Here is a 27,635-nt window from a genome sequence, read left to right as displayed (position 1 = left end):
ACACTCTGTGTCCGCTCCTCCCACTTCTCTTCTCCCTACACCAGGCTTCTACACTTCACTCTCCCCGCTCAGTCCTGTGCGCCTCTATACAGTCGGGCGCCGCTAGAGGGAGCTGTGCGCCCATGTTATCATTTACTTCACTCTTGTGAAATGTAGAGCTATAACTGACATGAGGAGCAAGATGGCGGACGTTTACCATCGCGTCATGCAGTAGCAGTAGTACAATGTGGAGTACCAAGATGGCGCGCACTCGCAAAGCATTGTGGACGGCCTGACAGCAGCTTCCGGCGCATGCGCAGCACGAAAGCCGGCAGCATGGCTGATAACACAGTAGCGGAGTTGTTACTCCAGAAGCTGCGGGATGGAGACTGCGAGGGTCTGGACAGCCTGGAGCTGGCGGGGGCGCTGGGCGTGGATCACCAGCAGGTGGTGGGGGCAGTCAAGAGTCTGCAGTCCTTGGGAGAGGTGAGATTGGATGATGCAATCACACTGGGGAAGACTATGGGAAACATATGGCCGATGTGAGACTACAAGTCCCAGCATGCACGGCAGTACATTCCACTGTGGGGTCTGCTGGGACTTGTAGTTCTACAGCAGCTGAGGTCTCAAGAGCCTATGGAGCTGTCATAGATAGGGATCCCACATCCCTCCCGAGAGGCGGCACGTTGGAGGGTTATACGTGACCTTATATTTTGTGGGAAGCTAACAGGTGGCGGCTGTCTCGCCCGGCAGACTGACCACCGCGATTAGCTGCCGGCCCTGATGGACATCCCCTTTGAATAGGAGTTATTTTGTTTGGAAACTCCCTTGTTGCAGCTTGCATTACTTGACCATCACCTACAGGGGGAGCTGTCAGAAGGCGCAGTGCGTACTAGCGTGTGCGCTGCTATCTCTGGACGTAGGCCGCTCTCACGCCCGCGTTGGGGGTCAGTTCAGGATTTCCGTCTCTTCGCTCCGTTTTTAGAGGAGAGAAACAGAAATAAAACAAAAAAGACGCATCCAATTTTTCTTCCATTGCTTTCAATAGGCTTAAAAAAAAACCAGAAAAACCGTAAACAGTGCGATCCGCAGCGGGTTTTTTTCCCGTAAAAAATAAAACAAAAGTAAAGCCGTCTTCAGTATAGAGGCTCTCAGGGAGGAGGGTCTTCCCTTAAATGGGGAAGGCTGGCTTCTACCTCATTGAGTTGTTTGCCTTCCTCTGGATCCACATCGGGGGTAATAGGCTGAACCGGACGGACAGAGGACTATTTTCGGCCTTCCCTACTGTGTTACTGTCTTACCCTTTGAGCGGCATACGGTGGTGCCAGTCATGCTGATTACAGTGACCTACCTTTTATCAGTGGCAGCACAGGCATAGAGGAATACCTGGAAGTAGTCCTGGCCGTTCATGAGCTTCACCCACCCCCAGTCACTGATTGCCTGTTGTCTGCCCATCTGCGTAGAGAGCTGCCAATCATTGGCTGGAGGGTCGGGTGGGAGTGGTCAGCCTTCAGCTCATGAATATTCCGGACTACTTCTGTCTGGTTGCTACTAATAACATGCAAGTTTCTTCCAAACTACTGCTCAGATTCAGCAGAGCTATCACTGCAATCTGCGTGACGGACCTTACGGTGCTCAGTGAGGACTACAAAAACATGGCGACAGATTCCCTGAAGTCCCAGAAAATCCCTGTAAGTTTTATTTATATAGCAAAATATATTAAAGAGAAAGGCCACCTGCAGACGAGCGGGTCGGATCCGATCCGGCAGCGAGAAATCTCGCCGCGCGATCCGACCCCAGAGCCTGCAGGGACGAGCGCGTACTCACCCGCGCCTGGCGGACCCGGCTCTTTCATGTGCCGGCTGCCGCGCAGCCGGCGCATGCGCAGACCGGAGCCGGCGGCCAGGTGAGTGCGTGCCCCGCAGAGAATTAGAACATGCCGCGGTTTGTTTGCCGCGCGAGATTTCGCGCGGCCAAACCGCGGCCGTCTGCATAGGAGTGCGTATTGTAATGCACTCCTATGCAGACTTTCAGCGGCGGAAATCCCGCTCGTCTGCAGGCGGCCAAACTCCGATGTAAAGTGGAGCCCCTCGTTGTAACCATGGAAGAAGGCGAGGTAAGTGTTGGCCAAGCGGCTATTTGGCTGTCTTTCCTCCCCCCCCCCCCCCCCCCCCATTGCGTTCCCATAAACATCCCAGTTCAGCAAAACCACCTATTTACAATTATGGTGGGACAGAGGAGATAAGCGTCTGTCGGGCGCACGTGGCAGGAGGGGAGAAGCGTCTGTCGGGCGCACGTGGCAGGAGGGGAGAAGCGTCTGTCGGGCGCACGTGGCAGGAGGGGAGAAGCGTCTGTCGGGCGCACGTGGCAGGAGGGGAGAAGCGTCTGTCGGGCGCACGTGGCAGGAGGGGAGAAGCGTCTGTCGGGCGCACGCGGCGGGAGGGGAGAAGCGTCTGTGGGGCGCACGTGGCGGGAGGGGAGAAGCGTCTGTGGGGCGCACGTGGCGGGAGGGGAGAAGTGTCTGTCGGGCGCACGTGGCGGGAGGGGAGAAGCGTCTGTCGGGCGCACGTGGCGGGAGGGGAGAAGCGTCTGTCGGGCGCACGTGGCGGGAGGGGAGAAGCGTCTGTGGGGCGCACGTGGCGGGAGGGGAGAAGCGTCTGTGGGGCGCACGTGGCAGGAGGGGAGAAGCGTCTGTGGGGCGCACGTGGCAGGAGGGGAGAAGCGTCTGTGGGGCGCACGTGGCAGGAGGGGAGAAGCGTCTGTGGGGCGCACGTGGCAGGAGGGGAGAAGCGTCTGTGGGGCGCACGTGGCAGGAGGGGAGAAGCGTCTGTGGGGCACACGTGGCGCTACTTATCCTGCAGAACGAAGGATTGGACAGGCTGAGCTCTAGCTGGAATGCTTGGTGATCTGGATGGCACCATTATACTCCCTGATGTGGGGGTCACCCAGCACCCCCTGAAGGCTGAACCTGCTTATATACACATTATTCTATTCCTCCTTCACGGAACAGATTGGGAGATTTCCTCCAGTGGGATGTATGAAGGCTGAATTTGGTCACTCCAGAGCTGTAATCAGTTAGATTGCATCTAGAGGACACAGGCCGGCTCACACGAACGGACCGGATTCCGCATGCGGATTTCTGCAGCAGAAGACCTGCGATCATCTTCTGTGTAATTGCAGAAGATCACGGATGGAAGCGGTTGTCCGTGTGGATGTACGCTATGCACAACGTGTCGTCCGCACGGAAGAACGATCTCGCTCTCCGGCTTTTCCTTTGAAGTTGTGAGCGTTTCCTCCGCTCATGCCTAAACCTACCGTATTTTTCGTTCTATTAGATGCACCGGTCTATAGGACGCACCCCCGTTTTAGGCCGCCTGCAGACGAGCGGGTCGGATCCGGCGGCGAGAATTCTCACCGCGGGACCCGAGCGCCTGCAGGGACGAGCGCGTACGCGCCCGGCGGCCCCGGCTCTTTCATGTGCCGGCGCATGCGCAGACCGGAGCCGGCGGCCGGGTGACTGCAGAGCCCCGCACAGAAATAGGACATGCCGCGGTTTGTTTGCCGCGCGAGATTTTGCGCGGCCGTCTGCATAGGATTGCGTTTGTTAACGCAATCCTATGCAGCTTTTGAGCGGCGGAAATCCCGCCGCGGGATTTCCACCCGTGTGCAGGCGGCCTTAGAGTGGGAAAATAGGAGAAAAACAATTTCAACTCACGCAGAGACAGCGCAGGGTTAGTGCCGGGTGACGGAGCAGAGGGAGCAGCAGAGGTCTGAAAACCCATCATTCCATGTCACAGCGGCGCTTGTGTGCAGCAGGAGGAAGGAAGGAAGCCGTTTGGTGGAGGCGGGGAGCAGCACTAGTACCCGCTGGCGCTCACGACCAATCAGAGGTATGTATGGGCGGCAGTGGGGAGGAGAGAAATCTTCTGACTGATCGCACATTTGTTCGTGCGGTCGCGAGTTTAACGCGCAATCGCACTAACTAAATTGCGTTCGCGCGTTAAATTCGCGATCGCACTAAAAATGGTGATCGGAACAAATTTTTGGCACATTTGCTCTATAAGACGCAGCAACTCCCCCCCCCCCCCCCTCCCCCCCCCCCCCCCCCGCCGCCGCGCTTTTGAGGGGGAAAGAGTGCGTCTTATAAAGCGAAAAATACGGTATGCTATGCATATGGACGACAGAACACTCGCATCCATTGACTGCAATGGGGGTCGTCCGGGGAGAACCCGCACTAAAATAGAAGATTGCTGGATACACAATTCGTATCTGCGAGTGTGAGCACAAATGCTTGCCTTTCAATGCCCGTGTTTTACCGCGGATCTTCCATGCAGACGGTGATCGCAGATTCCGCAATTAAAATCCGCCCATGTGCGCCCGGCCTGATGGGGTGACTCTATCTGATGCCGCGTCTGTTCTTTCAGATAATTGAGGCCGAGCAGAGATCCAGCAAGAAGTGGGAGCTGAGTGCGGAGGGGCAGGAGATTGCGGAGAGCGGCAGTCAGGAGGTCCGGCTACTCCAGAGCCTGCCCAAAGAGGGGCTGCAGCAGAGCGAGCTGATGGTGAGTGTCAGGATCCAATGCCAGTCCGTGTATGAATACTTGGTTAAAGAAGCTGACAGGGCATAACTTGTATAGTGGTGGGGGTCCGAACACTGGGGCCCACCGATCCTGGGAACAGGTGTTGGGGGCATCCAGGAGTGAATGGCGGGGCAGTTTACATGCGCCATGCTGGCTATTAGTATCGCTCAGCTCTCTCTCTGGCAGTCCCATAGAGGTATAAGTAACAGCAGCAGCATTTGTGCCAACTGCCCCTCCATTCACTCCTGCACACACGAGACCCCTGTTCTCAGGATCGCTGAGGTCCCAGCAGTCGGACCCCCATTAATCTGCCAGTTCCCCCTATCCTGTGACTAGCAGTTACAGGGGTTGTCCCACCAGAACAAGTTAAAGGGGTTGTCCCGCGCCGAAACAGGTTTTTTTTTTTTTTCAATAGCCCCCCCGTTCGGCGCGAGACAAACCCGATGCAGGGGTAAAAAAAACAAACCGTCCAGTACTTACCCGAATCCCCGCACTCCCGCGACTTCTTACTTACCTTAGTAAGATGGCCGCCGGGATCTTCACCCACGATGCACCGCGGGTCTTCTCCCATGGTGCACCGTGGGCTCTGTGCGCTCCATTGCCGATTCCAGCCTCCTGATTGGCTGGAATCGGCACACGGGGCGGAGCTACAAGGAGCAGCTCTCCGGCACGAGCGGCCCCATTCACCAGGGAGAAGACCGGACTGCGCAAGCGCGTCTAATCGGGCGATTAAACGCTGAAATTAGACGGCACCATGGAGACGAGGACGCTAGCAACGGAACAGGTAAGTGAATAACTTCTGTATGGCTCATAATTAATGCACAATGTACATTACAAAGTGCATTAATATGGCCATACAGAAGTGTATACCCCCACTTGCTTTCGCGGGACAACCCCTTTAAGTCTACACAGCCTCCACTTGAATGTAGATGCTCTTTGCACCCATTCATCTAATCGGTGGAGTTGCCCCTTATGTTGCTCTATAGACGATGGGCATCTTGACTATTACATGAGCGCCTCCATATGTTGGTCTGTCTACTCCCAACAGAAACTCCCCATAGCGAAGGTGGGCTTCAGTAAGGCCATGTCCAACCACTGGATCCGTCTGGATAAAGCGGCGGAAGGAGGACCTCGTGTCTTCAGGACGGTGAGTCGTCTCCTTACTCTATCTACACGTCTTCTACATGTGTTCCTCGGTATATGTGATACACTGATCAACCGCTGCATTGTGGGCCATTTACACGGGACGATTATCGCTAAATATCGCTAAGAGGGCCATTGGGAACAGTTGGCATGTGACAGCTTGTGATCAGTAACACAGTGTTTCGTGACGGCAGCGTCGGGATCTGCTCTTAGATGACATGCTGACCTCCTCTGTGCAGTGGAATTAAACATCTGACAGTTATGGGTAAACGTCGTGACATCAGTGACTTTGACGGTGGGCAAAGAGTTGGTGCCCGGAGGTGTGGTGCCAGTATTTCTAAAACAGTCGCACTTGTTGGTTGTTCCCAGTCACGGTATCAAGAGTGTACCAAGACTGGTTGTACTATGGATAGACATCCGACAGAAGATCACACAGCGCCAGGCTACGTGTGGTTGATCCTAGAGGCGAGCCTTGGGTGGCATGTCTGGTATCTCACTAACGATGTGTCATGGTGGAACAGCAATACAACAGCAGGTAAGTTAGATACATTTCCACAATGACCATGTGGCGTACCTTGCATCAACTGGGGTTCAATAGCCAAAGACCAACAAGGATGCCCATGATGACCCTGTATTACCTCTAACAATGCCTCACATGGGCCCAGTAAAGACGTCAATGGACCTTGAACGCATGGCAGAAGGTCATCTGGAGTGACCAGTCCCATTTTCTGCTGAACGATCTGGATGGCCAGGTCCACATCTGGTGTAGACAGCATGTAGCCGTGTCCCATGGTAGCACCATTGAGGTTCACCAGGTCAGTGGTGTCATGGTCTGGGGAGCGGTTTCCTGGCACGGCCTAGGACGTTGGTCATCATACCATAATCCGTGAGCAGTGAACACTACAGGGACCTGTTAGCTGACCATCTGAACCCATATCTTCAGGAAGTCTTCCCAGACCGCAGTGCCATCTTTCAGCAGGACAACCCTCCATGTGTTCGAGCTCGGATCACTAGGGAGTGGTTGGAGGAACATGACAATGCATTCTCCACACGGCCTCGGCCCCCAGACGGACTGTAACCCCATTGTACATGTTTGGGATATACTGGAGAGGGCTGTGAGATCTGCTCCCACTTATTTGCCAAATGTGCACCAACTAACGGAGCCGCTGCAGCGGGCATGGGGCGAGCTCAGTGTGGAGGACATTCGCCACCTTGTAGAATCTGTTCCCCCGATATCTGAAGGCTGCGATCACCGAAAAAGATGGACCAACCTGCTCCTGGGTAGGTGTTCCTATAGCAGTCATCGTTCGGTAGGCACAACACAGATTATCTATTTTACCCTCCGAGTATTCTAATAGTCTGGTGGTATATTCCCCTGGTAGATCCTGGCTACGTGGTGTTATTTAGGGTCTCGCACTCAGTCGTGGTTTGGAATATTTGCTGACTATCTGGAAGTAGTGCCCTGCCAGAACTATTACATGCGCAGTGTTTGTTAGGCGTTGTACTCTACTGTATCTGGAGACCCCTGCACACTGGCCACCTGGTGGGATGTAGACCCAGGATGCGGGCACCACATGGCACCTTATATACCAGCTAATGGCGCTCCTCTTCCTCCTCAGGTAGATGCGGTGGAGGACGCGGTGAAGGAAAAGCTGCAACTGATCCTGCAAGGAAAGTCGGACAATGTGAACGAGAAAGACAAGAGCGAGCTGAAGAAGAGGAAACTCCTTAATGAGGTGTAAGTGCGGGAATGAACCCCCGGGTGATGAGTGTCCGCTGCGGTCCTTGATCAGGGACTCTAGCGTTGGTGCGTTGTGATCACATGCACATAATGTCCTCCATGCTTTACACTGTAGCTCTGCTTGTTCAGGTTGGGCTCAATACATAGACGCTAGCTCATAAGGAAGTTGGTGCGCAAAGAGCTGATGTCCATTACAGCAAGGAAAGCATCACAGTGATTGTCAGACAACTTCAGGGGGGACCTCAATAGCAGTCTGTCTTCTCTGAACCTCTCGGTTTGGTGGGGTTCATGCTCACTGTCAGTGAATGGAGGCTCAGAACAGGTTTAAGGATTAACTGTGTGTACACAGTGACTCCAGCAGCAGAATAGTGAGTGCAGCTCTGGAGTATAATACAGGATGTAACTCAGGGTCAGTACAGGATAAGTAATGCATGCACACAGTGACTCCACCAGCAGAATAGTGAGTGCAGCTCTGGAGGATAATACAGGATGTAACTCAGGATCAGTACAGGATAAGTAATGTATGTACACAGTGACTCCACCAGCAGAATAGTGAGTGCAGCTCTGGAGTATAATACAAGATGTAACTCAGGAGCAGTACAGGATAAGTAATGTATGTACACAGTGACTCCACCAGCAGAATAGTGAGTGCAGCTCTGGAGTATAATGCAGGATGTAACTTAGGATCAGTACAGGATAAGTAATGTATGTACACAGTGACTCCACCAGCAGAATAGTGAGTGCAGCTCTGGAGGATAATACAGGATGTAACTCAGGATCAGTACAGGATAAGTAATGTATGTACACAGTGACTCCACCAGCAGAATAGTGAGTGCAGCTCTGGAGTATAATACAGGATGTAACTCAGGATCAGTACAGGATATGTAATGTATGTACACAGTGACTCCACCAGCAGAATAGTGAGTGCAGCTCTGGAGTATAATACAGGATGTAACTCAGGATCAGTACAGGATAAGTAATGTATGTACACAGTGACTCCACCAGCAGAATAGCGAGGGCAGCTCTGGAGTATAATACAGGATGTAACTCAGGATCAGTACAGGATAAGTAATGTATGTACACAGTGACTCCACCAGCAGAATAGCGAGGGCAGCTCTGGAGTATAATACAGGATGTAACTCAGGAGCAGTACAGGATAAGTAATGTATGTACACAGTGATAATGCAATGCAGATTAATTGTACATGCAAGCTGTAAAAAATGTGGGCATGCACTGTAATATAATTCAAGTTTTCAGGGTATGTTCCTACATCTGTTGCATCTGCTTTTCCTTGAGTTCTGTCTGTACTTCAGTTGCACACTAGGGGGCAGTATTGTACCTTCCACTATACAGACAGTCTTGCAGTGTCCCTGTGTAACTTCGCACTCAGAAGAAATCTCCATATATAAAAGTTGTTTAAGTAATGTATACTGTTTTCATTTTCCACCTCGGATATGATGGTCTTGTGACTTTTTAGGCGGCTCTGATACGGAGTTCTGTGTTCATAGTTACGGTATTTTGTTGTTTTTTTTAAAGGGTTTTCCTGGGATTACACTGATAGTTCATCCTTGGGATATACCATCAATATGAGACGTCTGACTCTCAGCGCCTTGGCCGATCATGCGGTTAAGGTTGCTGCGTTCCCTTACTGTCTACCAGCACAGCTCTGCACCTTCTTGGTATGGGGAATAGACTGAGCAGTAATGTCCCTCGCCAGGATACTGGCTCACTGTTGCCCATGTACACGTCCTGCTGTAGTTGCATGGACAACGGTCACACATGCGCAGCAGTACCTTCCTCTTTGCCGCTTTCCTCTTCTGTGAGACGACGCATACGCAATAGCGCCAATCTCACTGCAGAGGTGATAAGTGCACGGCTCCGTCCTGCCTGCCATAATGTAACTGTTAAATCTAAAGGCCCACGGAGCGATGATCGCTCAAAAATCGCTAAAAAGCGATCGTTTGAGCTATAATCGTTTTGTCTAAATATGCACCCAACGTGCGCTTTTTGGGCACTGCTGGATGATCATTAAGTTCAGTCCAACCTAAAAATCGTTGTTCAGCCTTATCAGCAGTTCTCCACGGGGAGTGCTGATAGCATTGTTTCCCGATCGAGAACAAAAGAACTGAAAGCAGATAAGAGCCCTCCTGCTATTAACTGCTTTCAGCTAAGGCTTCATTTGCAAACTTAATTGCTATTATGTAGCTGAGTAGCTACTTAATAGTTTATGCAAAATGATCGCTCAAAGCTGTCACTCACACTGTCGTTTGAGCGATCATCGCTCCGTGTAAATGGGCCCTAAAACCTGCTTCACTGAACTACCAACGGGATTATAAAAAGTAAAGCGTTTCTTTGCGTACACGGCAGCTCATCCCTATAAACAAGGCTCACGCCAATCTCATCGCAGCAGAGGTGATTGGAACAACAACGTTCATTAAGATGATGGGAGGCGGTTTTGCCATAACGCCTGGCATCGCTGTCAAAATGCACGTTGGCGAGCGTGATATTGGGTGAAGTTTCTCAGCCCGATATTGCGCTCACCCGTGTATAGGTACCCTAAAGCAGATTTTCGGGCTCTTCCTCCTTTTTTGAGGGGTTGTTTAGTTCACTTTCTGTGCAGCAGTAACCCAATCCTATTTCAGGTCTAGTTTTTAGGTGCTCCTTGACACAGGCGTATACGTTTTTGCGCCTGCCCTAGTGTAGTGTATTGCGCTGTGAGCCAGGGTATTTTGCGTGCATATCGGCGTATTTTAGAGATGAGATGTAACTGAAATTTAGGGGGTAACTGGATTGTGATGAAAAGGCGGCAGCCTATAGCTGCTGGGCTGAGTGACTAGTACTGCAGTGTAAAGCATGGTGGAGGGACGCTGTCACCCTGAGCCTGTGATGAAACAGAACGCAGACTTCTACCAATCACAGGTTTTAATGATGACCGCGTATAAATTGGGGTCACTGATTATAGCTGTACCATAAAGTTAGAGCTAAAAAGCAGCCAGAGGGGCGACACAGCCAAAATGAATATTGGAGTAAGCATCATCAATGACTGGTGACTACTGGAAATCATTGTCTTTTCTGTTTTGGAACTCTGTTTGGTCATGCTGGGACCTGTAGTTCCCAGAGTTGGCTGGCTCATATCTCTGTGTTGTGAACTAATGATGATATCTTTCTACATTCAGGACAATTAAAACCTACTGGGTGACCAAAGGAAAAGGCTTCAGCATCAGTATAAGCAAGCAGGACACGGACCTGACTCCAGAAATGATCGCCAGGTAATCCTCTGCTTCTGTCATCAGCATTGCCCCCTTCACCAGCCGGGATGCCGGTGTCGCACGTCCCAACCAGTTCTGCATGTTACAAGCTTCCTAGGGGCTGTTGGACTGCAGGTCATGGGGGCAGCGTCTCCCTCCTCCTCCTCCCGCTTCGGCTTTTCTCACTCTTTTTCCTGGTTTCCACTTCCAGCGGATCTTGGAGAGACAAGAAATTCAAGGCGTATAACTTCAATGCGCTGGGCGTGATGCCGGAGTCCGGGCACCTGCACCCCTTGCTGAAGGTTCGCACCCAGTTTAGACAGATCTTCTTAGAGATGGGGTGAGTGAAGCCTTGTCCTCCATCACCCATGTTATACCTTCCATCGTCGCAGACCTCATTGTAGCTTCTGTGCAGGTTCACAGAGATGCCCACCAACAACTTCATAGAGAGCTCCTTCTGGAACTTCGACGCGTTATTCCAACCTCAGCAGCATCCGGCCAGAGACCAGCATGACACCTTCTTCCTTCTGGGTCAGTGTCGGGTGGGTTGTGTATGTTCACCATCGCCATAGTGGCAGCTGCACCCTCATTGTGATGCATTAGTGCCCCCAAACATCTTATTTAACTTCATTGATGTAGCTGTGTGAGGGCTTGTTTTTTGTGGAACTCAAAGAGTTTTTTTTTTTTTTTTTTTTTAAACTGCTAAGGAAGTGAAGAAGAACCACAGTTTGCCATCTTTGGAAAGATAGGGCGGGGGGGGGGGGGAGTCTTGTTTTTACGGCACGCATAAAATTTTTTTATTACTTTCTAGTTTTTCTAACAACTATGTTTACTAATTTTTTTTCATCTTTTAGTTTTTTTTCTTTCAGTCCCCATAGGGGACTTGAACTCTTGATTGTTTGGTTGCTCATACAGTATAATGCGATACCATAGTGTTATAATATTCCGCATTCCGACAGGCAGTCTATCAAGACATGCCATAGGCAATCAGTCATGGCAGCCCTGGGGGCCTTCAAGCTGCCATTGCAAGTGAACGACGCATTATTGCAACCTCATCGCAGGGGGTTGTTTGGGACCACTGAATAGAATCGACAGCAGCATTTAAAGTGTTAACAGCCACAATAGGCATTCATGCTGATTGAGGCTGCTGCAGGTGCGTGTCGGCTGTCAATCCTGCTTCATACAAAGCTTGCAATCCCAGGATGTACATGTATGCACTGGGGCTTGATGGGGGTTAAACTTTTAGCATTTCATTAGAGGCAAACCCCGATCGCTCATTCTGCCGCTGCGTCCCCTCACAGCATGCAGTCTCGCACGCGCTGCCGCTGTGCCCCCCTCCTCCCCTCCTACTATTCACTGTTTTGCACCAGTCTTTTCCTTGCACTTTAGTTACTGCTGTTGTGGTTTTTTCCAAGAAGTTAGTGAATAGGGGCCAACTCAAAGTTTTTATACTGCATCCAGCTGTGCCATAATCGCACGGTGCCCGATCCTCGGTGTGTATACATCACTGTGGTGAAGTTAATATGTTGCTATCTTATTTGCCTCAGATCCAGCGATGGCATCAGAGTTTCCTATGGACTATCTAGAGCGGGTCAAGAAAGTTCATTCCGAAGGTGGATATGGATCGCAAGGGTGAGAGACCGGGGTTATTCTTCCTATGACGCCGTGTTGGGAGGAGCGGACTCCATGACACATTATATACCCCCCTCCTCCTCCTGCCTGTCACCCTATGGTTGCAGTAGCAAACCATGTTGCATAGCTCCTCCCTCTTGCCAGTGGTGGAAGGAGCCAACTCCATGACTAACGGCAGAATTTAATAGGGGTGCCAAACTGCCCTTATTATAATTCACTCTAATGGCTTTCGTCCCAGGATGGCCCCACCCTCTTTCTGCGCCCCTTGGCCACCCAACGAGCTGCTTTCACATCGGACTTCCTGCAACGCTACAATGTCATGTGACCATGTGGCAGCTTCAGAGCCGGACTCCTCTGCTTGGACCATGTTGTGTGGCGCATTAGACAGATGGAGGAAGTCGGGCTCTGAAGCTGCCGGGTGATTGTGGGACTGGGCAGAGGAAGTTTGATATGACTCGGCACCACTGGTACTGTAAGAGGTCACATGGGGGGCACTATATTACTACAAGGGGGGCACTATTACTACAAGGGGGGCACTATTACTACAAGGGTTACTTAATATTTTAGCAGGGTAATGGGTGGTAAAGGGCATATTGTATGTTGGGGGGTGTAGGGAGGCCGAAGGTGTGTGAACAGCCCGGGGTCTTCGGTCCACTTAATCCGCCATTGTACATTCCTGCGGAAGGAGCGGACTCTCTCATTCAACCATCAATATGTAATTAACCCTTTGCAGGTATAAATATGACTGGAGCATAAATGAGGCCAAGAAGAATCTCCTGCGGACACATACCACAGCGGTCAGCGCTCGGATGCTCTACAAACTTGCTCAGCAGGTAAGTGGTGGTCCGGCGTGTGCGGCCGCTTCCCCTCCCGATGACACCAGACAGATCTGTGACTTGTGTATGATGGATTCTTCTCTCTCTGTTACCTAGAAGGAGTTCATGCCGGTGAAATATTTCTCCATTGACCGAGTATTCAGGAATGAGACTCTGGATGCCACCCATCTGGCTGAGTTTCACCAGATAGAAGGCGTTGTGGCCGACTTTGGACTCACCCTAGGAGACCTCATGGGCGTTCTGAAGGAGTTCTTTAATAAACTTGGTACGTTGAAGACTCGCTCCCGCTATGATCCCTGCGCACGCTGACTTTAGGTTATAGTGAGGGCATGAAAATGAGAATCTTGGATGGTAGTGGATGGGAGAGAGCTGCAGTGCGGCCGGTGGTGTGAGGATTGTCTGGCCCCTAGCCTCTTCGGGTCCCCTGGGGCCCCTGCTAATCTGTAACTGTTTGCCTATACAGAGGACGGGGTCATTAATAGCTTTGTACCTTATATTTTGATAACCCTCTAGCAGTTTAGGACGAGATCTGTAGGGAAAGGACAATGCCAAGGTTCTTTCTCTGTATCCTGCGTGTTTTGATGCCACCAGCAGGCGCCCAACAGCTGATCAATTGGCTGGGGCCCACCGCACGGGACCGCAATCAACTATTGATGACTTATACTCGATGACGATAGCGCAGAGAACCCCTCTAATGTCATGAGCTAATTGTTGTTTTCTTCCAGGAATCACTAAACTGCGTTTCAAGCCTGCGTACAATCCTTACACCGAGCCAAGCATGGAAGTCTTCAGCTATCATGAAGGTCAGGATCCATACCTGTCTCCTACATAGTGTCCATGTCATTGGTCGTCCCTCTTGTCACGCCCGTCAGTAATATGTCTATTCACACCACATTCTGATATCCCGTGCTGAACATAGAAGAGCATCTCTACATAAACGCTGCTTGCCTCTTGTATCCCCCACTGATTGCCTGACATGGAATTTCTCCCTCTCTTTGCATAACGTGCTGCTGCTGCAGCTGCTGCACAACCTCATAATGCACTTTAAAAAAAATATATATGAAGCGCTCCCAGTGGAATCTTCTGATTACTCTTTAACCCCTTCCCTCCCCAGGACATAAGCTTATGTTCTTTGGATGACGCAAGCTCAAAAGCGCAGCTGTAACCGACAGACTGCCTCCCAATGCAACAGCGGGGATCAGAGAGAACTGATCCCAGCAGTAAATCCCTTACATGCCACATTCGATGTGGATGGTGGCATGTATAGGGTTCACAGAGTGAGGACTCTCCCTCTGCAACATCATCGGCCTTCCACTATGTAATCATTGGAGACCAATGAGTTGCCATGGCAACTGGACGTCAGACAATGGTGTCCGGGTCTGCCATTGCCTATCATTGCTGCTATTCGTTATATTACATTGCAGTACAAAAATGCTGCAATGTATTATCATAGCATCACAGGTTCAAGTGCTCTGCAGGGACATTAAAAGTTTAGAAAGCAAACAAAACTTTTTTTGCACACTTTCCCCTTTGTTTAAAAACTTTTATTTTTGAAAGCGTCTGGTATCGTCGCATCCGTAACATCCTGTACAATAAATGGAACGATACCGCAAAAAGGAAAACCCTCACAGCTCTGTCGATGGAAAAATAGTTACAGAGCTTTGAATGTAGTCATGCAAAAGGGTTTTTAGTGTGGAAAACCTAAAAAAAAAAAATATGTAATTTTGCATTGCTGTAATCGTATCAAGCTGTAGAAAAAATGTATCCTGTCATTTATGCTCTCTGATTAACGCGGTAGAGGGGAAAAAAGCTGAATTTTTTTAAAATTTTTTTTTCCTCTCTGCCCTTCAAAAAAAAAATTAGTTATACAACACATATGAACCCAAAACACGGTACCAATAAAATCTACTGCTCGCCTTGCAAAAACCAACCCTCGTACGGCCGTGGCAACAGAAAAATAGAGTTATGGCTTTTGAAATGTGGAGATAAAAATTCCCCCAAAAATCGTAGCGTCCTTTGAGCCAAAATAGGCCGTGTCACTAAGGGGTTAAGTGAAGGTTCTGCAGCAGCTGAGGTGATATCCCTTTTTGGTTTCTCACTGCCCGTTATGTAACGCACATCTGTATCCACGTGAGGCCGGCACATGCTGTACTCTTTCGAGGCATTATGCTCGCTGCACCCCCTCATCTGTAATAGGGGGATTAAATCCTGTTGCATAATACAAAGCTGCTTACAGTAAATAACAGTTGGAAACCCCTGGGATCCGGCCTGAATGGGTAAGCAGAGCAGCGCGGACATGAAGTCCTTACGGAGCTTCATCCACATCAGAGGCACATTCAGTATAGCGGGGGCAGGGGCGCTCAGCAGCAATGGCCAATTCACTATTTTTTTCCCTCAGTGCAAAGGGTGATCATATAGAAAACTATTAGTTATTTGGGTCCCCCAGTCCACTTCGAAAACCTGGAAACTAGGAAATGTAGGGCTTGTTACATTGTATCCGAGCGCTCTATCCCACCAACCCTGCAGTGGTGTGAGCAGGACAGGCAGGCCACTCAGCTGAATGTGAACCATGGATGTTTCCATTCACTAAATGCAAGCAGAGATGTTTAAAACTTGTGAAATTGAGAACCTACACCAAATGGCCACTTTATTAGAGTCTTCCACCCTCTCACGATTGGAGCTTCTCTGTATGAGAATTAACCCCCGGAGTGCGGCATAACCTCACGTGAAAAGTTCTCCGTGGATCGGTTTCAGTGTGAATTCACATTAACCCTCTGCAATCCAACTTTGGATTCAGGGTTTCCTAGGGGTTTTTCTCTTTCTGCCATTATACAATGGCGCCATCTGCTGGCTAGAGCCAGTACTGCGGTATAGGACATGCTGGAGAGGCCACCAACAACAGAACATGAAGTAATATACAGTAAGAATACCCTGCCGGATGTCTTCCGACATCGGAGCTGTACAGCCTTTAATCAGAATGTCTTTAGACGTCAGACAGTGGATTGGAAAGGGTTAAGGTTGTGTTCAGAAATGGCGGACAAATCCACAACCAATTTAAATGCCCAGCATTTGGCACGCTGTAGATTTTTTGTGCAGATCCACAACACAATCCGACGCGTGTGAATACACCGGAGAACAGGGAGAACTGCGCGATCTGAGACTTTTCAGTGGCGATGACCAGGCCGCATTGAAAGTCACTGGTGGCGGTGAAGTTATGGTGTGGAGAATGTTTTCTTGGCACACCCCTGCTCCTCTGCATGGATGCCATGATGAATTACTGCCGCTCTGAAGACCAAAGTGAGGTCCACCGGTCTACTAGATGAGTGTCTGATAAAGTGGCCATTCGGTGTAGGTCTTCATTGCGCGCCCCTCCTCAGCTGACAAGCAGCTGGAGGCGGGGCTTAGTATTTCTGGTCTGCGGAATAAGTTGGCGCTATACAAATAAAGATTATTATTATTATTATTTATGTCTCCTTCACAGCAATGGAGGAGAGCTCTTGCAGAAGCCAGGTGCCTTAGCCTGGGTTCACACAGGGCGGATTTGCTGCGGTTCTGCCGCGGTTGCCGTTGCATATCCACACTGCGGCAAAACCGCTGCGTTAGCAGTGCAATGCAGTACCAATGTGTTTGGGTAAAAAGCTGTTCTCACAGGACGGATTTTTTTCCGCACTGCCGCAGTGCGGAAATGCAGCTGCGGTGCGGTTTTTCAAGACGCAGCATGTCAATTCTTTTGACTTTTTCGCTGCGCTTTTTTTGTCCATAGACCCCTATGGACGCAGCAAAATCTGCACCAAAATACGCGGCAAAAGTATTATTTTTTTTGTGTATGTGTGTTCACTATACTATGTTCCTTGTATATATCGGTGTGTCTCCGGGCAGGCCCCTTATAGAGCGAAGCTACGAGGTACTAATGGGACTTGGTATTTCTGGCCCACGAATTGTTGCTTTGGGGAGGAATCTAGCGAGTAGAGCTGCACCTGTTCTTCCAGCCTTGAATCGCGCGGATGGCCTGATAAAACGTGTCCTGTTGATAAGTCGTGCATGGCTTATCTGAAGGGCATCGATCTCAGGGACATTATGGGTAATTCTGTCCGGCCTGGATTGCATACAATATACATATTAACTTTTTTTTTCTTGCAGGTTTAAAGAAGTGGGTTGAAGTTGGGAACTCTGGAGTTTTCCGGCCAGAAATGCTGCTCCCCATGGGCCTTCCTGAGGGGGTGTCTGTTATCGCATGGGGTCTGTCGCTGGAGAGGTGAGCAGAGGTTAATAATGACGTGGGTAATGTATAATTGATTTACCTGCCTCAGACAGCTGCCTGGATTACCAGGAGTCTCACTATTGACTTCTGACTTGGAGATTAGCTGTTCCCATGATAATCCTTTTAGTGTCATGGCCCCCAACTACAGCCATATGCTTCATGCCCTGCCGGTAAACATGTTGAGCGCAGACGTGGAAGTAGCTGTGACCGGATCTACAGCGCGTTCTGCAGGTCACGGGTTTGTACATGTATATTCCCACAGTTCTGGGTTTATACTTCTATTACAATCTTCATAGAGAGGACGCACAGGAAAGAGTATATATGGTCAGTGGGCTTCTTCACCCTGTAGTCTGTGCTGCCCGCTCCATACCCCGCCGGTGTAAACTGGCTCTGAACCAGACACAAACCGTGTTCATGCCGACCGTTAACTCTTTAAATGCTGCTGTCAGTTCTGATTGATTGTGACATTTAAATGCCCTGATCAGCATTCTGGGGTCTGTGATAAGATGGCACGGTTGCAGTCGGAGGTCATGGCAGCCCTAGACCTTCTGAAGTCCCCCAGGGCTGCCAGGTATTCCAGCCAATTAAGACGGGTATAATTTAATAGAATGCCTGCAAAAATGCCATATACTGCAAACAATCACAAATTCTTTTAATTTTTTTTTTTTTTTAAGTGGGGAGGGGGAGCCACATGATTAAGGGGTAAAGCATAAAATCCACATGCAGATCAGCGGCAACAGAAATCTGCATTAGGCTGTGGATTTCTGCTTTAAGCCATAAATACAGCTGGTGATAATGTTTGCTTTTATCTGTTTTTCCTTCTAGGCCGACAATGATAAAGTACGGCATAAATAACATCCGGGAGCTGGTGGGACATAAGGTTAACCTGCAGATGGTGTATGACAGCCCTATATGCCGCCTGGACTCGTAATACGAGGATCTCCAGTGTTTTGTGGATACTTGATGAATAAAGAGTATATTTGGTTATCCCCGGGCTGTGAACCTGCAGAGTGGAGCGCTCCATGATGATGTCTCCGCTGCACGCTTATTACTCTCTCGTCAATGGGGCTGCTGCTGTAAAACCTCCTCGGACTTTTATACTTGTCCACAGTTTCTTTTACACTTTGTATCGATAGACTTTTGATAATGGGTTACAATCCTTTCTATTTATCTCCATTTTCAAGGAGCGCTCCAGGAACCACTGATGCACTCAGCGATACCTGCTCGGCCCATTCAGGACTCGCACCAGGACACGTGTCGTGCATCCGTGTTCTAGGAGCGCACCAGGACACGTGTCGTGCATCCGTGTTCTAGGAGCGCACCAGGACACGTGTCGTGCATCCGTGTTCTAGGAGCGCACCAGGACACGTGTCGTGCATCCGTGTTCTAGGAGCGCACCAGGACACGTGTCGTGCATCCGTGTTCTAGGAGCGCACCAGGACACGTGTCGTGCATCCGTGTTCTAGGAGCGCACCAGGACACGTGTCGTGCATCCGTGTTCTAGGAGCGCACCAGGACACGTGTCGTGCATCCGTGTTCTAGGAGCGCACCAGGACACGTGTCGTGCATCCGTGTTCTAGGAGCGCACCAGGACACGTGTCGTGCATCCGTGTTCTAGGAGCGCACCAGGACACGTGTAGTGCATCCGTGTTCTAGGAGCGCACCAGGCCACGTGTCATGCATCTGTATTCTAGGAGCGCGCCAGGCCACGTGTCGTGCATCCGTGTTCTAGAAGCGCGCGCCAGGCCACGTGTCATGCATCCGTGTTCTAGGAGCGCGCCAGGCCACGTGTCATGCATCCGTGTTCTAGGAGCGCGCCAGGCCACGTGTCATGCATCCGTGTTCTAGGAGCGCCCCAGGCCACGTGTAGTGCATCCGTGTTCTAGGAGCGCCCCAGGCCACGTGTAGTGCATCCGTGTTCTAGGAGCGCCCCAGGCCACGTGTCGTGCATCTGTATTCTAGGAGCGCGCCAGGCCACGTGTCGTGCATCAGTGTTCTAGAAGCGCGCGCCAGGCCACATGTCATGCATCCGTGTTCTAGGAGCGCTCCATGCCACGTGTAGTGCATCCGTGTTCTAGGAGCGCTCCAGGCCACGTGTAGTGCATCCGTGTTCTAGGAGCGCTCCAGGCCACGTGTAGTGCATCCGTGTTCTAGCAGCGCGCCTCTGGTTATATCAGAGCTGGAGGTGCAGGATATTTATTTGTAGACCTTTTTAGGACCTCCTCGTGATGACCGGTGGTGCTGGGTTCCATACATTTTACATAAGGGGATATTGAAGAGATGAGTATGTAACTGCAGCTGTGCAGGCTGTCATGTTCTAGTGGAAATAAATGACATTTTCTGGCATTTGTTGATATTTTTTATTTTTAACAAAAACCTCATGTTATACCCAGTTTATTAATACGTCTTTACATATCTAGTACACAAAATGGCAATGAGACATGAAGTCTGTTCTCTCATCACAGTATAATTGGAGGGAGGAGCATGTGGCAATGAGTGTGCTCCTCCCACCACAGGGTGACTGGAGGGAGGAGCATGTGGCAATGAGTGTGCTCCTCCCACCACAGGGTGACTGGAGGGAGGAGCTATGTGACATGGAGAGTCTACTCCTCCCATCACAGTGTAATTGGAGGGAGGAGCATGTGGCAATGAATGTGCTCCTCCCACCACAGGGTGATGAGGGAGGAGCTATGTGACATGGAGTCTACTCCCATCACAGTGTAATTGGAGGGAGGAGCTATGTGGCAATGAGTGTGCTCCTCCCACCACAGGGTGACTGGAGGGAGGAGCTATGTGACATAGCCCCTCCCTCCAATTACACTGTGGTGGGAGGAGCAGACTGTGGCAATGAGTGTGCTCCTCCCACCACAGGGTGACATAGGCTATACCTGTAGGATACACAGGCTTGCAAAAACTCTACACCGATGAAGAGAATCTTGCAAGGGCCTGTATTAAAAATTAATAGGATTCCATAGCTTTATAAAGAGCTGCTCAATAGCGACAGGTGCCACATCCTAACACGCGTCTTGTCAAAGGGCAGCTTTAGGAAATATCCTGGGTGTCTCCCCAAAAAAGTTTAATGTACACAAGAGATTATACTATCCTATAGGAAATATAGAGGAAATATCAAAGATGCAGAACGTACAGCTTGTGACTTGTACAGGGAGGCACAATTGGGACTTAAACCGGTTTCACACGGCTGAGGAAATCGCGTGAGATTTGTGCGTTGTGAGACTCCGAAGTTTCTTTTTTTACGGCCCTATATCGCACTCACACATTTGAAGTTGGCCTTAGTATTTTAAAGAGTCTCATACTGGGGCCCACTGCTTCTCATAAGGCTGATTTAATAAAAATCTCTTAAAGGGAATGTCCTCATATTTGAGCGCCATAACCTATGTTCTAGGGCTCTAACCTGAAGGAACGGGGAGTCTGGGGAGCGGTTTCATACTCATCGGTCGCCCTGTTCCTGCGCTGTCTCTATGAAGTGCGATCCACCAGCTTGACTCTGAGGGATGTATGCTGACCTTGTGGGGGGCACATAGTGAGTTTGAAAAGCAGCTCCTTGGACTCCCCGTTCCCTTGCCACAACTAAATTATGGGGCTCAAACATGATGATAGTTTCCTTTTAAGGTTTGGTCTATCCATTCTAACAGCACATAAGACAAGAAGAGCTCATAAAAAAACAAGGGACACGTTTCTTGAGCAATGATCTCCACAACTTAAGACCGAAGGATCAGTGATGTGGGGGCTCTGGAATAAATTAAGGAACTTGAAGACTTTAGGAAAAAACTATGGCTGCCTCCATGTGAGATTACTGCTACGATAAGGCCTCATTCACTCAGTGCAGTTCGGACAGCCTGGCTATAGCGAGTCAGGTATGGGCTTCACAGTGTGACTTGTCTATAGGGTACAGGGACAGCGGGATGCGGTGAACAGGGACAGTGTTTCCTCTAGTCTGTGGTCACACACTTTGCAGGGAAGCTCTTCTGTGGCCACAGTCTCCGCCGTATGACGTTGGTATATATGAGAGGCTAGTAGGAAACTCATAGCTTGTACATATAGGCACACGCACTTCAGGTTGGTCCGGCAAGCAATAAATGTTCATTTTGTCTGCAGACAGAGGCAGGAGTCGCTTCCTCATGGACGGCAGGTCGTGCACTGGGTAGGCTTTGCTTTCTGTCTGCGGGCCCAGGATGCAGTCTGTAGAAGAGACCGTGTCAAGATAAGCAAGAATACATGTACTGTATGACGGCATCCCAATTCCAAATGCATTGCATTACCCGGTAAAAGCACTGGGTACGTATACGATGGGATGTGAGCCTATGCAACCGCGTCTCGCCTGACTATATGATGTATAATGGGAGGAAACTAGAGATGAGCGAACGTACTCGTTTCGAGTAATTACTCGATCGAGCACTGCGATTTTCGAGTACTTCAGTACTCGGGTGAAAAGATTCAGGGGGCGCCGGGGGGAGGCGTGGCGGCGCGGGGGGAAGCAGCAGGGAACAGGGGGGAGCCCTCTCTCTCTCCCTCTCTCCCCCCCCCCCCCCCCCACTCCCCGCCGCAACCCACCACTCACCCACGGCGCCCCCCAAATCTTTTCGCCCGAGTACGGAAGTACTCGAAAATCGCGGTACTCGGGCGAAAAAGGGGCGTGGCCGAGTACGCGCGCTCATCTCTAGAGAAAACATATATTTATTATCTATGTGTGAAAATTAGCAATCATTCCTGTGGTGAGGTGCCAAATAGGCTGTGACTAGAGATGAGCGAGTATTGCCCTTAGCGAGTACCTGCCCGCTCGAGAGAAAAGGTTCGGGTGCTGGCGCGGGGGAGCGGTGAGTAGTGGCAGTCCGTTCCTCCCCGCTCTCCCCCGCAGCTCCCTGCCCGCCGCCAGCACCCGAACCTTTTCTCTCGAGCGGGCAGGTACTCGCTAAGGGCAATACTCGCTCATCACTAACTGTGACTACACAGAGCCAGTAAATGGATGTAAATTTGCAATTGCAAAGACTTTTATTGTACTCTTTTTCTGCTCATGAAGGCAAACTGATAACCGGGAGCACCATAACAGCGTTGGCACACATCGGCTCTGGTAATGGAGCCATAATAACTTTGCCTGGTCTGATTTGGGATGGATCCCAGCAAATCTCATGTCACATGTTTGTAAGGGCTCAACGAGACGCCGTGACAAAAAAATGCATCGGCCATCAGTAATGTAACTTATACTGTATGCAGGTAAAAATACTAAAGCGCCCACAGAAATTCATATATAGATACAAACTAGATGAATCTGTATGTTGTGTGTCCTAGAACTGGAAGTAAAGCCATGCTGAAGTCTGACACATCCCGTTGACTTAAAATTGGGTCCATCAGATTTCTGTCTAGGATCCCTTTTCTCTATGGCAAGAAGAACGTTGCCGACAACACAACTGTGACATAACGGAGACGAAAGGAAAAATAAAACTACCTCAAGGCCTCCAGCACACTTAGCTGCAAGTGCGAATTGAACGCAAGAGGCTCGGGCACAACTGGCGTTGGCCAGCGCATGGACACTAGTGCATGTGCTGTCCGCTATACATGGACACGGCACAGTCACATGTCCTATTGTTCATGGAACGGACAGAAATAGGTTTTCCTAGGAGGCCTACTCCTTTTCTGCCGTTATACAACGGTGCTATATGCTGGCTAAAGCCAGTATTGCATGAGGTGACACGTTGGATAGGCTCCAACAGCAGAGAGGCTGGCAATATACAGTAAGAGAACCCCGACGGACGTCTTCCAACATCGGAGCTGTACAGCCTTAAATCATAATGTCTTCAAAGGGCAGACAGTGGATTAGAAAGGGTTAAACCCACAGTATGTCAGGCTGTGTTATGGATTTCCCTTCCGTTGCAGACTCCGCAGGGTGAGAGCATACGCTTGGGCTTCCTTCAGACACTTTTTTCTGATGACGCCTGATTTTTATTTTTCTGGTGACTTTTTTTGGGTCACACATTGGTTTTCCTGTTAAGTGGTTTTCTTTTTCTCCATGTGGAAGCCTACGGGCAAAGGCCAGACCCAAAGCTTGTGCAATTTAAAAACACTTACCATGGTCTAAAAAAATGCAACAAATGTGTGGAAAAAATCGGCACTTGTGAAAAAACCTACCAACCTGTGTTTTTTTATTTTACTAGTAACATACAAATAACATCTGGACATTTTACCAGTAAAAAAAACACTTTTGGCAAAACGATTTTCCAAAACAGACTGTGTGTTGCGAGCCTTGGCACTGCTGGCCCTAGGTGGAAGAATACAATCACTGACTCGTCTGGTAGTAGTTGATGCAGTTGTGCTCCGGAGGTCACAAAGTGGCATAAGCCCCCGCTCCTCACCACCTGCCGCACGTCCCAGCCTGCCAATTGTGCATGGATTACCAGGACAATTCTCACGGGGCCACATCTAGGATGAGTACCATAGTCTCGCCACCCATTCCCTGTAACTTGAGGGTACATACAGACATTAGATGGCTGTTTCTGTAGTATGAACTCTATCATGATGTCTAACCCTAAACCATTGCTAAAAAAATCTACATATTTTAGCCCCAGCCAGGGGACTCTCAAATGGAGTATGGGCCAGAGGATCCCCATAAGGGCTCTTTCACACGGACGGAATGCTTCCACAATCCGCAGGTAAAGACGAAGCTCCTATTACCCCATGTACACATGCAGATTTTGGTGCAGAGTTTTTTATGTTTTTAGCTACGGGATGCGTGACTGCCTGAGGATCCCCAAAGACATCAGTTATAACCTGTACTCGGGTATATATTCCAAGGCAATCACTATTTCTGCTCAACCTTACCTGCAATGTCATGAGCCAAGTCTTTAATGAGATGTCCGACTATGGCGTATGCCGCAGCTACCACCACCACGCCTGCCATGAGAAGATAGATGGCTGCTCTGGGCAGAGGGATGAGCTCCATCTCCATAGGCTTGTAATCTGTGTATGAGGGGTTGTCGCTGGAGACAAAGTACTGGTATGAAGCCTGCGCCTGAGAGCGGCTGATGTTCAGGTTGGATCCGGGGACGGCCTCCATATCCTAAAGGTGAAGGTGTAATGTTAATATTAGTGTTTCCACACTCTTATCATTGCTACCATGTAACTGTAAGTCCTGTATATAAGTCATGGAAGACGGTGACCATCATGTGTGTATGCTTCTACACTCTGTCAATAAACACCCCGCCCCTAGAAAAAGTCGTTTTGCCCCAAAACTCAGCATGCAGTTCCATGTCAGGCAGATCTGTAAATGATGAGAGTTGTGGTGATTAGATGGACGGTCTTGTCACCTGAGGCCCTATAAGTGGTTCCCCCCTCGGCCTTATAAGAGGCTCTCGGATGCTCCTTCTCATTCATCATTCAGTTGGTGCATTCATTTAGGCTGGATCATGGGAATCCGAGCAACAATCATTCCGTGTAAAGCAGCTTTACTTGTAGCAACATTACAATCACACACGTAAAGTTACATTTGATTCTGACCATTCTTTCTAGGTGCCTGATTCTTTTTTGACAAGGAGTGTGTATTAGACATTATCCTCATGTTAGCAGTCCTGAGATGTCTTCTCACTGTTCCTCAGTTGTGAGGTTTAGGTATTAGTATAGTGATCCCCAAGGCATCACTGTATACCCCATGACGGTGCCATAGGAAATGTACTCGGTATCTTAAGATAAAGCGAAGCTGAACAATTCTATCCATCTATCCATATCTATTGACCATTTAGATTTAAGAACACACCTCATGTTAGTCACTACCCTTTCTCTTAATTAAATCCTGTGGTGAAGCTTCCGGCAGTTGTAGCAACTTTTTATATTCAAGTATGCAACAAATGCCAAAAGTGTGGCAGTGACTACCGGGTATGGTGGTCCATGCAGTTGGAAGACCACACAAGCTTGTTGCGTAGTCGGGATTTGACCAAGTTACACGTGGTTACAAAGATAACAGTGCACAAGACTGTAAGCTCTTCCGGCAAATCTATAATACAGGAGTCTTCTTATGTTGCGGAGGGGCCTTTGGACCCTCTCAGGCACAAGGTGTGAGTGCTGCCTCTGTACCCCTACAGCCATGCCCCATTATAAGCAGGATATTACTCACCATTCATCAGAGGTAACAGTCCCCCAGAGTAGAGTCGCCTCAGTCACAGCCTCGGCTTACAGATCAGTGATGACTGCTCTCTCATCGCTGTGTGGTGCTCGGCTAATGACAACTCGGGATTACTGGGCGAGACGCCAACTGTTACCGCGGTCTAATCCCTGTGTCACATCACAATATGTCCTCTTTACTAGAATGTATCAGTCTTGTAACATTGTATTTCCACATTTATCTGGGATCTTTCCCCTATTTTCCATCTATTGCGGCTGGTTTTTGACAAGACCCCATATTACTATATACATCCTGACCTCAGTGTGATCACTGATCTTGGAGGTATACCATTTTTTTGGTTGTATTGCAGCCTCATAGCAGTGTTATATAAGCAGAACCACAATGGAGTGTTCCCTATACCACCCATGCCTGACAGAGAAAAGAGGGGCTGTTATATACTGTGACGCAGAAAGTGTTCCAGAGTGTAGTTCCACCCTTGTAACCCCCGTATATATAAGGAGCGCACAGTGAGAACAATATAGAGGGAGCGCGCCATTTACTGTTATGGTCAGGGTTTATTCACATGTACTCCCTTGTGTCCAGCAGGATTCACATGGACAGCACACGGACCCATCATACTCCATGATGCCCATCATACATACACGATCTCTGACACGGACCACATGTCCTTGTGAAAAAAGTCAGTTTGCATTATTTTGGTCCAATTTACAGTAGCCCATTCAGTCAATAACATATTTCACTGGAAAAGAGCCAAAAATGCAATACCTGATAAAGTGCAGAGCAGGCACAATGGCCGTAGGGTCGGCACAATGGCCGTAGGGTCGGCACAATGGCCGTAGGGTCGGCACAATGGCCGTAGGATCAGCACAATGGCCATAGGGTCGGCACAATGGCCGTAGGGTCGGCACAATGGCCGTAGGATCAGCACAATCGCCGTAGGGTTGGCACAATCGCCGTAGGGTCGGCACAATGGCCGTAGGGTCGGCACAATCGCTGTAGGGTTGGCACAATGGCCGTAGACCCTAACAATATGTAGCAAGCCAGACTATGAACCGGAGGAGCTAAACTGTCCACTGCAGACTTACATGCAGTCACCCACTCAACCAGCCCAGATTGGGGACTGCAGACAACCAAATCAGCAATGTGAACGATACCACAGAGGCCAGCCAATAGATGGGTGCGTCCCCCAATACAGGATTACAACTCACACTGACATGACAGTGGGTTGCCCTGTATCTCCACAGTGGGCCACACTGGCTGACATCTTGGGCTCCCCCAGAAGTCTATAGCAAACTGCATAAAGGAAATATTGATACACACTAATAAAATGCGGGTGTTAGTTTAGCATTTTGGCCAAGACGCATAAGCCGACGGCAAGGGCACCACGCGTCCGTCAGAACCCACACTATCTCACTGTAAACTAAATTAAAATCACAGAGGTGAGGGGGAACACAAATAGGGGGAACACAAGTGAGTCCCACAATACAGGGGACCCTGGACCACATCAATAGGACCATACCCTAACATTTATACGTCTTGCTTATCTTCTGCAGCTCACGTTTGTATGAGAGGACCCTGGCACAAGACGCGAAGACACTGACAGGGAAGGACAGCCGGTACCTGACATGTGTACTGTGCCCGTGTGTGTCATAGTGTGTGCGGGTAGTACTCCAGCGGTGGCATGGAATCCACATCTGGGGGCGTGACCTGTCAATAAGTCCAGCCAACCCATGTCTCCGCCCATAGTACCGGTGGAGACATATTACACCAGTGCTCAGTTCTTTTAGAGCCACCATTGTGCCCCTACCTACCTATTCAGCCAGGAGCGCTAGCAAGGAAATTATGTCCCGTTCTTGCCAGACCAATTTGGGAGAGGGTCGGTCTGAAAGTAATCTTGGTTGGTAGAGGTAGCCCATAGGCTCTGGGGATAGCTCACATAGGGTCCAGGAACTGACATGCTGACAAACTTTAATGTAACGTAAAAACAAACGGTTTAAGTCCCGTTCGCGGATCACTCACAGCCGTATACCAGTCAGCTATTGCTGAGGATCACATTAGCAGTGTTGCGTCAAAAGTCCCAGTAC

At 49.7% G+C, this 27,635-nt stretch overlaps 1 protein-coding gene and 1 long non-coding RNA gene across 3 annotated transcripts; one reads left to right on the top strand and one right to left on the bottom strand.

Annotated features, from left to right (window-relative positions):
• Window positions 1-278: 278 nt before the first annotated feature.
• FARSA (phenylalanyl-tRNA synthetase subunit alpha) lies at window positions 279-19,766 on the top strand. Of its 2 annotated transcripts, none has more exons than XM_066593629.1 (13): window positions 279-465; window positions 4,404-4,541; window positions 5,608-5,706; window positions 7,322-7,440; window positions 10,620-10,712; window positions 10,903-11,031; window positions 11,107-11,222; window positions 12,239-12,323; window positions 13,057-13,156; window positions 13,259-13,424; window positions 13,885-13,962; window positions 17,300-17,414; window positions 18,246-19,766. In XM_066593629.1, the coding sequence occupies exons 1-13, from the start codon at window positions 292-294 to the stop codon at window positions 18,349-18,351; spliced, it is 1,518 nt and encodes a 505-aa protein (XP_066449726.1). In that variant the 5' UTR covers window positions 279-291; the 3' UTR covers window positions 18,352-19,766. The 2 variants fall into 2 exon arrangements, with proteins under 2 accessions (XP_066449726.1, XP_066449725.1); XM_066593628.1 differs by having other exon boundaries at window positions 13,256-13,424.
• Window positions 19,767-21,156: 1,390 nt separating this feature from the next.
• Window positions 21,157-25,651, bottom strand: LOC136610874 (uncharacterized). The gene is made up of 3 exons (XR_010790188.1): window positions 25,543-25,651; window positions 24,255-24,492; window positions 21,157-21,620 (listed from the first exon to the last, which is right to left on the bottom strand). It is a non-coding gene; the product is annotated as an uncharacterized lncRNA (long non-coding RNA).
• Between the last annotated feature and the right edge of the window lie 1,984 nt (window positions 25,652-27,635).

The sequence above is a fragment of the Eleutherodactylus coqui genome, chromosome 2 (genome assembly GCF_035609145.1).
Source record: "Eleutherodactylus coqui strain aEleCoq1 chromosome 2, aEleCoq1.hap1, whole genome shotgun sequence".
NCBI classification, from domain to species: domain Eukaryota; kingdom Metazoa; phylum Chordata; class Amphibia; order Anura; family Eleutherodactylidae; genus Eleutherodactylus; species Eleutherodactylus coqui.
Note: the sequence above shows the minus strand (reverse complement) of the source record. Positions and strands in the feature narration are given on the sequence as shown.

Coding starts and splice junctions, on each gene's coding strand:
- FARSA (XM_066593628.1), top strand. CDS start 292: ATGCGCAGCACGAAAGCCGGCAGCATGGCTGATAACACAGTAGCGGAG. Junction 10,713..10,902: donor ACTCCAGAAATGATCGCCAG/GTAATCCTCTGC, acceptor TTCCACTTCCAG/CGGATCTTGGAGAGACAAGA. Junction 11,032..11,106: donor CAGATCTTCTTAGAGATGGG/GTGAGTGAAGCC, acceptor GCTTCTGTGCAG/GTTCACAGAGATGCCCACCA.